The 11165-nt window shown below is 44.7% G+C and overlaps 1 protein-coding gene across 1 annotated transcript; it reads left to right on the forward strand.

Moving 5' to 3' along the window:
* Positions 1–6618: 6618 nt before the first annotated feature.
* On the forward strand, positions 6619–7995 carry RASSF10 (Ras association domain family member 10). Its single transcript, XM_085300784.1, has one exon. The coding sequence runs from the start codon at positions 6637–6639 to the stop codon at positions 7993–7995; it is 1359 nt and encodes a 452-aa protein (XP_085156910.1). The 5' UTR covers positions 6619–6636.
* The last annotated feature ends 3170 nt before the right edge of the window (positions 7996–11165 follow it).

Raw genomic sequence — 11165 nt, forward strand, 5'->3', positions numbered from 1 at the left:
ATTTACTACTGTGATAATATAACCTGATTTTCTCTCTCACTTCAGGGTGGTTTCCAACACTTTTAGTAAGCTCCCCTGCAGTTTATTTSACTGGAGAAAATGATGTCACTAAATCTAAACATAAGAGATATCCATACACAATAGTATAAATGATACTTGTTTTTGCACACAAAAATTCTCACAAATTTCTATGTGCTTATGTTTGTAGTTTGGTACAATGAGAATACACACCTCATAGTCACAGACAGGAATGGACGTCACTAACTGTTCTCAAGCTCGAATAATATATAATTAAATTCAAACCCTCTCTTTGTACCTGGAAGAATTTCATTACAAAAATGTACTGCATACAGTATACCTGTGAGCACATGCGAGTTGGAGCTGCTTGCCAAAATGCAATGCCAAGGTTGATCTGGAGCCTCTTTTTTCATGGCAGCTGTGCTGAGGAACCATATTACTCACATTGCCAGCATAAAAACAGATATTAACTTCATGCCTAACAAGCAGGTTTCCAGCTATCAGCTCTCAAGCACTGGCTCCAAACAAAATCTGTCGGAGTTTTGTCACTGATCTCACTGGACAGAGAGCAGTTCCTTTATCTGCCCAGTACAGAAAAACCAACAGGAAAATTTTTGACTAACCATCAGCCCAATTAAGGCCAGAAAGGTCAAGTTTCTTCCAAACATATAAAACTGGCCAGCACAAGAAGTCATCCGAGTGCACATACAGAAAGCTCTGTATCATCTGTGTTATTGACACCACAATGCTTATTAATTCTAAAAGAAGAGAAGGCACATTCTAGTGGATATTCGTTGAGTTACTGGGAAAAAATCAGCAAAAATATTTTGGCCTTAAAGTAGTTAAAAGTATTCCTGTTAAATCCAAATAAGATAATGAATAAACTAGTATTGAGCTTAACAGTGAAAAATAAAAAATATATCACCAAGAGAATCTGAGACATTTTCTCAAGGGTTTAGCAAACTGTTAATGTAAAAGCAAAAAAGTTGCAAGTGGGAAATAATTAAAACTGCCATATTTGCAGCGAGTGTGGCAGCTTAAGGAAGGGATATCATTACACCTAAATCTTCATTTTTTGACCAGTGAAGACTAAGTATTCAAGCTAAGACTAAGCTATTTGAGTAGTACTAGATTGTTTTCAAGTACACTTAACTTTTTTGGAGAAGCGCATGTATAGCCATCATTTGAGTCAGATCCTTCTCATGTTTTCCCCCAAAGCATACTAATGCATCTCCCCTGACTTCATTAGAATCAGAGCTTTGTATATCTATTATGCACACTACAAGGAAAAAGATTTTTATTCTTTTAATCATTTTGTGCCTCTTCTTCTCCGTCTATGCTAATTAGCGTTTAGTAAGAAAAGAAAATCTGAAACATAAAGTGTAAAAGGAGAGGGATTTCTTTCTGTCACAACATAGGCATATAACAAACAAAAGCAAGTGGATAAGTATTTAGCTCAAAGATTAGAAGTTGGAAATCAGTGGTTCTTAATACTAACCTTCACTGTGCCCCTAACTTGCTCTATGACACTGGTTAAGCCTTCAAGGCATGGATGGTCTCTTCCCATAAATTTATATTACATCTAACACATCAAGACTTCCAGGCTCTAATATAATATAAATATACATGATCATTACTTTATTTAATGGTAGTTTACAGACATACCTGCATTTTCAAAGCATTGCAGAGGGATCTACCTACGCAGCCCCTACTGATTTTACTGGAAGACTGTTCCTTCTCAACATACCAGCTTGTAGTTTGGATGTGTGAGGACGGATGGATGGACAAATGAACAAACAAAGAAATAAGGAAAGAAAAAAAGAAAGAAAAAAAAAGGGGGGGGGCTGGATAAAGTAATCTAGCAATGTAATCCAGCATCAGCAGCTATTACTCCAACAGACCACACCAGAGTCTTCTGAAATGGCTCATCACACAAGCATGAAAGTATCATTAGGGATGCTAACTAAAGAGTTACTATATAGCATATATGTAAACTGTATTGGTTACCTAAACTGTATTAATTATCTAAATTTTATTGGTTACATGTCAGCATTCAGAAGCAAGAAAGTTCACGTCAGATACAAAACTAAAAAAAAAAAAAAAAAAAAAAAAAAAAAAAAAAAAAAACCAAAAAAGAAAACAACATATCGAGAGTTCATTAGTTTTCTTAAAAGGCATCTTTACCAGAAGTGTTAGTTCCTTCAGTGGAAAATCTGAAAGAAGCTCTCTCTTGTATCTCAACTGTTCACATACTACTTTTAGTTTAGACTTTTTTTGAAATTGTATTTTGACTAAAGTCTGAATATTCCTGCTAATTGAGGTAGTTGTTCAAGCACTTCATTCCATGCATAGCTAACTAGAGATGATTTGGTTATTCACAATATGATTTGGTTATTCAGCTTTATACTTTCAGAAACAACTAGATACAAAAGCATACATGAGGGATGTAAGCTCAAGTAGCCTCTTCACACACCTGTAAATATAGGCAAGCATTGCAAAAGTCTGTACTAGATTTTATTAACAGTCAAATTATGTCTTGGGGCTTCACAGATATTGAGCCAGAACATCATAAAACAACGGGTATAAGAGACCAACAGCTAAACCTCACCGAATAAGATTAAGAGGACCATGGGAAGGGGAGCACAGAAAAGCAGCACTGCTGTTCAGGATCACAACAGAGTAACAGCTTCACCAGACAGTGATGGCTCAACAGATTACCAGTTGCAGCCTGCCTTTACTCATCTCACTTAGGCTGTATTCTTTTGAACTGTAACCTCAGGAAAAACAAGTGAATTGTCCTGAGTGTGATCTAAAAACTAAAAGCAACTTCACCATGGAAAAAAAAAGAAAAAAGAAAAAAGAAGAAAAAGAAAAATACCCTTAATCTGAATCTCTAGACTTCTTCCATATAAATGCTTTTGAAATAAATTAGTTCCATGACTCACATACAGTTTTTTAATATTTCTTCCTCCTCCTATGTGCAACATTAATGATGAAGGCAGGAAATGCCTTTTTATTTATCTATTTTGGATTCCAACTATTCAAGATAAGGTCTAGCATCATTTGCTTTTTATTTCTTAAAAATATCAGGGCTGAAATTTTGTTGTGGTTGCTTAGCTCAAAAAAAATAGACCTTACTGTAATGGGATCTGATGTTCTTATCACAAAACGCTGTTGGTAATTTACTCACATACTTCAAAGAAAAGGAAGGAAGAGAAAGAACTTCATGTGAAATGCCCAAAACAGTTGATTTCTGAACACTCTGCCTTGTAATTCTTCTGTAGCAGGTAAAAATAAACCAGTCTGTACCTGGGCTTGGAATTTTCAATGCAGCCTGAAAAGTTAAATTCAGAAATCTCTTTATGGGGGTTAGGTATCATCCTTGTACACCTGAACAGTATCATCAGCTTTACATATTAGCAATTAATAAAACAAAGAAATATATGCCACACAGTGATACACCTTAAGTGCTCTATATAGCATTTTGTCGAGCAAGTTCACACTTCAGAAGCGTAGCCTGCTGGCAATTGTGCATTGATACACTGGTATACAAATGGCATCTGGACGGCAGATCATGTCTGTTGGCTTTCAAACGTTCAGTTGCGGAGTATGCTAGCTTTGGAAATTACAGAAGATCTCATATCAGCTGTCATTTCCTCCAATCTGATTTTTAATGAGACTGCCTCTCTGCATGCTACACTCTTCAGGCCTGTAGGTTTGCAAATGCTAAACTGTCCACTGAAGGAGGAGGAGGAGACGGTCTGAAGTCATCTTTATACCACTGTTTTCCAGTGCCCCACTGGAGATCTAGAATGTCTGCTGAGCTTCCCCTTTCATTTTATCACCGTCTTTAGACAGTAGCTTTAGAACTAATGCGTACTTGTTCATCTCCCTCTCTCATAGAATAATTAAAAGAAGGAAAGAAAGAGAGGAAGGAGGCAGAGGACTAGACAGTCAAGTTTGGTGACTAATGACACTGGAAGAAAATTGATTTGCTTCCTGACTACCTTGCTATATAACCTTAGGCAAGACACTTGACTCCTTTATGCCACAGCATTCTTATCTGTAAAAATGAGACAATAACACTACCCTCTTCTGTAGGATGCTTTAAGATCTTTGGATGAAAAGCAAAGAGTTGCCTGCATTCAGTTGTTTTTTGGATTCACTGCAGGGCCCACACTTCAGATAGGTACTTAGAGACCTTAAGCTCTCAAACTTCTGCAGCTTTGGTGACATTTTCCTGAGTTTGCAAATAGCCTGAAACAAAACTCCTGAGAGTTAAACTTGAAATCTAACAGAGCAAATTTCTAATGTCACCTTTTGATCCACAGATTATATAAACACTCCTCTRATAGGCTTATTCTACACAAGTCTACCATTTCTCTCCAGCACCTTGATTCTCTCTCTGGTAGCGCTGCCTTGGGRGCTCCATTGTGGAGGCAGAGCCGGTTTTCCATACACAGAGATGTAGTCAGGGGAAGGAGGATCACCTCCCARTTTCACCTCACAAAGCTAGGCTTGGATGCTGGATAGATACAGGCAGTCAGACAAGTCGGAGCTGCTTGACCTGTGGGGAGCATAGGATGTCTCTTCACATCACACCCTGCTCTTCCTGTATTGTCCCTTACCAAAACTGAGAAGCTTAAGAAGCTTCAGACATTCCCAYAGGAAACATGTAAAATGAGATCAAAACAAAATGAGGAAGGCAAGAAGTCACTGGTGAAGGAGTTGGACAATTTCTCACTGCCAGAGACAGTAACAACAAGGAATAATCTTTCTTTCCAAGTTTCAACCAGCCTGATGAAARGAATGAGGCTTTCTTTTTCCTACTCCCCTGCATTTTTTTCACCTTGAGCCTTTTAGAGGAAAAACAGATTTATACAGTCCCATTTCACATGCCCTTCCTTTTTGACATGCTATCACCTGGGGCAGTGTGAGCTCTCAGGTTTGTCCCAGGGTGGCTACGACACCTTTGTCAAAGCCATTCAGTTCTCTTACAGGACTTCCACTGCCAGGGTCCAGCTCCCTCAGCCCTGGAGTGAATGGAGCTTTCAGGCACAACTGACACATGACTTGCAGAGCAAAAAGACTGTGCACCTCAGGAATGACCTTCCATCAGCAAACATTTCCCTCTACACAGACAAAGTGTAAAGATCTAGCACTTCTGACACATCATGAAAGGAAAACAACTTATCTGACAGATACATGTAACTTTAATGTAAAATGACTAGAGTGAGGAAGCAAAGTTCAGCCTGTTACCAACACTCTTATCTTGTATGACCTTATTGCAACATGCAGCAGTGACCTTGGTTTAGAATCCTCTAACCTAGAATAATAAAGGGAAATTAGCAACAGGCACACTATCCGCATGATCGTCAGCTGCAGGAATGCTGGAATTTGGTGRTCTCTCAGCCCACTTCCTCACAGGACAGGAGTCTACATGGCGCAAATCRCCACTGTCATTAGCAGCCTTATGCAGCTGGAACAGAAGGCAGACTATCTTTTCTGGGGCTATTCTTTCCAGGCAAACTATGGAAAAGCTGGGGCAGTAGCTGCCCACGTTGAACTGGTATACTGGAGGTAAGAGGAGGGTAGTAGCCTACAGAATCATTAATCCACTATTTTTGAGTGCCCTAAATTCAGGGTTTTGAACTCTGGAATTAGAGGAGTTAAGCTAGAGTACCAAAACTTTGTTGTGTTCCAATAATTGGGTGGGAACTGCATCCACCCAGCAATCCTCTCCACATAACATATTTACCAATTCTATTGGCTCTAAGAAATCTCCAGAATGTACAGATCAACTTTCAGGCTTTAGAGAGTTTTCCCCCTTTACCTGTTATCATACTTTCTATCGTGTAAAAAAGAATCGGTCCATGAATTCCTGCAATGCATCACAACATGAAAATCAATGCTACAACCCTGTATTTTACTACAATTTTTCCATCTCCTCATTGCAATCCACACTTGGAGGCTGATCCTATTCCCATCAAAGTACACAGCAAGCTCCCATTAAAATCTGGCTCAGCTAGTATTTTAATAACACTTAGACATTCCTGTCCTTTGCATATTTCATCTGCAAAGTGCTTTACAAACATGAATTCTCTAATTACAGGCGGTTGATTTACTAAAACTGGAAATTCCTCACTGGTTCTGGCTTTCACTTTGAAGAGCCGGGGCTCCCTCTTATCCCTCGGCAGTTCGGGGCTCCCTCGACGCCGCGCGTTTGCAGCAGAGGGACGGCAGAGAGACGGACACACGGGCGAGCCTTTACCTCTCCGCGCCGGGGCGGCGCTGCCCGCGGCCGCCGCCGGGGCGTGAGCTGCGGGGGGCGCCCGCGTGGGGGCAGAGGAAAACGCGGCGGCGGCGGAGCGCCGGGCTGCGCGCCGCAGCCGGCGGAGCGGAGCGGAGCGCCGGGCCGGGCCNGCCGGGCCGGGCCGGGCCGGGGCGCGGCGCGGGGCAGGAAGGGGTGGAGCGGGCGGGCCGGCCCCGGCCATGCTGAAGCGGCACTGGCGGCAGGCGCAGCCGGCGCCGAGCCGCCGCTGAGCGCGCCCATGGAGCGGCTGCCCGGAGAGCCCTGAGCCGGCGGCCCCCGGCGGCCGCCCGCCCGCGGCACCCCCGATGGAGCCGGAGGAGCGGAAGATCTCGGTGTGGATCTGCCAGGAGGAGAAGCTGGTCTCCGGGCTGTCCCGACGGACCACCTGCTCGGACGTGGTGCGGGTGCTGCTGGAGGACAGCCACCACCGGCGGCAGCGGCCGGCGCCGCCCGAGCCCGGCGGCGGGATGCTCTCGGGGCCGCCGCACTCCTACTGCATCGTGGAGAAGTGGCGCGGTTTCGAGCGGATCCTGCCCAATAAGACGAAGATCCTGAGGCTCTGGGTGGCGTGGGGGGACGAGCAGGAGAACGTGCGCTTCGTGCTGGTGCGCAGCGAGGCCTCGCTGCCCAACGCGGGGCCGCGCAGCGCCGAGGCGCGCGTGGTGCTCAGCAAGGAGCGCCCCGGCCCCGGCCTGGGGGCGGCCCGCGCCAGCCTGGCGCTCACGCAGGAGCGGCAGCGGCGGGTGGTGCGGAAAGCCTTCCGCAAGCTGGCCAAGATCAACAAGAAGCGGCAGCAGCCGCTGGCCCGGGACGCCTCGTCGGCGGAGAGGATGGAGACGCTGGTGCACCTAGTGCTGTCGCAGGACCACACCATCCGGCAGCAGATCCAGCGGCTCCGCGAGCTGGACCGCGAGATCGACCGGTACGAGGCCAAGATTCACCTGGACCGCATGAAGCGGCACGGCGTCAATTACGTGCAGGACACCTACCTGGTGGGGGCCGGCGGCGCGGAGCTGCAGCCCCAGCCCGAGCCCGAGCCGGGGCCCGAGCCGGGGCCGGGCGGGGAGGCCCCCGCCGCCGGCTGCCCCGACGAGGAGGACGGGGATTACGCCAGGAAGTGCGAGGAGGTGCTGCGGCTGCAGGAGCAGCGGGCGCAGCAGGAGGAGCTGCTCGAGCACCTGGCCGCCGAGATCCAGGAGGAGCTCAACGAGCGCTGGATGAAGCGGCGGCGGGAAGAGCTGGCGCTGGCCGCGGGGCCCGGCCTGGCCGAGACGGACTGCGACACCACGGAGCTGAGCGGCGGCGGCGAGCTGCACCTGGAGCACGAGCGGGTGAAGACCCAGCTGAGCACTAGCCTCTACATCGGGCTCAAGCTGAGCACAGACTTGGAGGCGATCAAGATCGACCTGGACTGCACGCAGCGGGCGTGGGAGGACAAGGAGCGGGAGCTGCAGCGCCTGCTGGAGACGCTGGGCAGCCTGGACGTGGCGGAGGCGGCGGCGGAGCGGCGCGGRGCGGCGGGGGGCAGCGCGGCCGGCTGGGTGGAGCAGGCGCGGGCGCTGCGCAAGGACCGCGCCGACAGCGGCGAGGACTCGGACACGGGGCTGAGCTCCATGCACAGCCAGGACTCCGACTCGGTGCCCGTCTGCGAGTCCCTCGTGTAGCGCCCGCAGCCCCGGCTGCCGGCTCGGCGGCGCCCGGGGGGAGGGGGGGCACCCGAGCAAGCTTGCTGCAGACTCAAACAGGAAACCTCTTCGGTTTAGCTCTTAAGTTTAAGCTTGTTCTAACTAGTCATCCGCAGAGGCAGCGTTTAGGCTCGCTCGCCGGTACTTTTATCTAGGGGCAGAAAGCCGCAGACTGCTTGTGTTTCATTCACTTCTGGGATTACTTGCTCCTTAAAAGGCCTGCCACTTATTTCACTCCAGAGGCGWTCCTGCTGGACCTTAAACGCCTGTGGTTCCCCACGTTATGCACACGGCAGCACAGGCTGCCGCACATACTCTTTCTGAGAGTAATAAAATGCCAGGGCGCACGTTCTGCACAGGCAACCCAAGTTACCTCCTTAGCAGTTTCTCAATATTGCAAAGTCAGATGGTGGATTACAGCAGGTGTCTTTTACAATTACTCTTGGCTCCTCTACAGGCAACAGAAGTCACTGACACTAAAGTTGCCGATCATTTTAAAAGTGCTAAGGAAATGAGGTATCAATACTACTGAAACTAATACTGGCATGTCTTAATGCATAAGATTTTGGAAAGTACTGCTGTTCTTTTTGGCAACAAAAACATGATAAATCACTTAACAAATCAAACTAAATCAAAATACAATATTGTATACAAAATACAAAACAGTATGTTGTGTTAATCAGCTCTGCATGGTGCTTTTTCTTATGCATAGATAAGAGTGCTTTGTTTAAAGGTAAACTAAGAAGCAAATTAATATAAATGTATGTTTGACATATAAGAAAGTACTTAGCAGAGCCTGTAGGTACCGAACCTTCAAGTACATTTTTTCACCAGGCCAGCTGATATTTGGCTGAGCTTAGTCATAGATAAAGTACCAAATCAGCCTGGACTACCATTTTTAATACTACAGTTTGTATCAGGCCAAGAGATACAATGATGAAAGTATGACTAAAGCCTTAGCTGTACTACAGCTTAATCTTTTCACTTATTTCAGTAAAAAGCATACAGTATCAGCTGTAACATGCATTTCACTTAACTGCCAAATCTTCCTCTGCAGCTTAACTCTTATAGAAAATATATTATCTGCTCTTACAATAAGAGTCATTAATGATTTTTTTTATATTTCAGAATAATTCCAGAAACAGTTTAAGCTATGAGAGATCTGAGAATGTTTAGTCAGGTCTGACTAACACAAACTTTTTAGGACTTCTGAGAATATTATTTATATAAGGCTATTTATGAAAATTTTCATCTAATACTAAGTATAAGAAGGGATACATCAACAGAAAACTCCACAGCATCACCACCTGGTCTGAATCCTGCTCTTTAACGATGTTCTTATTGGTAGAAATTTGCTTGAACAACAGAAAAATAGACTCTGCAATCGGTTTAGAAACAGTCAAAGAAATATTATCCATGTACTTGTTGAGGCTGTAAAGTTCCCAATACGCTACCATTCTTCATTCATGTTATTCCACTGAATGGGTCTCAATTATAACAGATTGGTTTATTTTAAATGATCTGATTCTGTAACTGTATTTTTTCATATTTTAGTCAACTTTGGAAAATATTTAAGAACCTATTTTTAGAGCTAATAAAACTCCTAAGACTGAGTGTTCCTGATATAGTGTGATTRAAAAACCAGCAGATGTGGGATTCTATTGTCTGTTACCTTGTGGTGTCATTTACCCTCCTGCAAAGTGAGTAGAATGATATACTAAATCAGACTTCTCCACTCTATCTCACGACAGCATTGCCCACTCACTTCCTAATGGCATAAACAGCTCCCCAAGGTACACGTAACAGCATACGTACTCCTCGTATCCAGTCATTGCAGATGTAGTGCAGTAGCATTCAAAAGTGTTGGCACACATCCATTAAGAATTTCACCTAACTGTAAATAAAAACATTTATATGGAAGTAGAATCGAAGTTTCGGGGGGGGGGGGGGAGGGAGGATGTCACATTGTTGCGCTGCATTAAAAATAAAACTAGTGCAAATGTAATGGGTGGATGATGCAAGTATCTGTTGATAGCTTGATGTAAGCAATAAACTTAAAATTGCTTTACGTAAGTTCTCCCATTAGCCACACCAAGCAAATAAAAAGCAAGCACATTACAGAAATAAGCTGTAACAGGCCATGCATCATTATGCTATTGATATCACCAGTGTTTCGTGATGCGTGAGGTGAAGGAACTAAAGCCAGGAATCCAAAGTTGAGGAGCAAAGTCTCTCATCCTTGTCTTAATCAGGTCAAAATTGCTTCAGTTCTAGTTCATTGAGGGACGTGATTGTTGGCCATCATGCAGTCCATACCTTGGCCTCTCAGTACCCCAAGTATGATATGGTAGATCATGACCTGGCTGATTTAGGGGCCTCTGTCCCACGAGCACAAGGTGAGAACACTGCACATAGCATTGCAGTTGCAAAGTTTTGGTGGTGGCTGCAGTGACTTCTGCACTACAAGTGCATATTTGAATGTACTGATATACTGTACATAGGGATTTAGGCACATTTACTTATTTAACTATTTAAACAGTTATAAATGCAACTGCAATGAGTTCATTTTTTGTTCCCACACGCATACTGAATTTAAACACCTTTACAAATCTCTCTCTCTCTCCCAGGCCATTATTAATACTTATTTAATAATAAGTATACTTAATAAATATAGAAGAGGAAATCACTGTTTGCATTGGACCGGGCACTTCTCCCTTCACATTCTCTTCTAGACTTGTATATCCTTAGTTAGATGATAAAGACAAGCTCCAGGATGCTTGGCTTTGACTGAGAACTTGGCCCTGGGATTTTTTTTCCTCTTCCTTTTTGCCTGGCACATAGCCAAGGTTAGGAGGGCTGACTCAGAATCAGAGGCAGAAGGGCAGGATTTTACCTCCTTTGCATTTACTACAGAACAGGAAAGAGAGCAGCAGAGGGAAGAAAAAAAACAGCCAACTACGATAGAATTCTGCCTTCCGGCACCACCAAGTCAGAACCCAAAGCAGCAGGACCTACACCTGTATTTTTCCCCCTTTTTTATACCATACTCCAAACTTGTATTTTCCAAACAATTCAGTCTCAGTTTTCATTTTTTCCTAAAGCTAGACAAGCAGATACCATGAATAAAATAAAAAGCTAACACCATTAGG

This window comes from Rhea americana, unplaced genomic scaffold (assembly GCF_003343005.1).
Source record: "Rhea americana isolate MKP2758 unplaced genomic scaffold, rheAme1 scaffold_17, whole genome shotgun sequence".
Lineage (NCBI taxonomy): Eukaryota > Metazoa > Chordata > Aves > Rheiformes > Rheidae > Rhea > Rhea americana.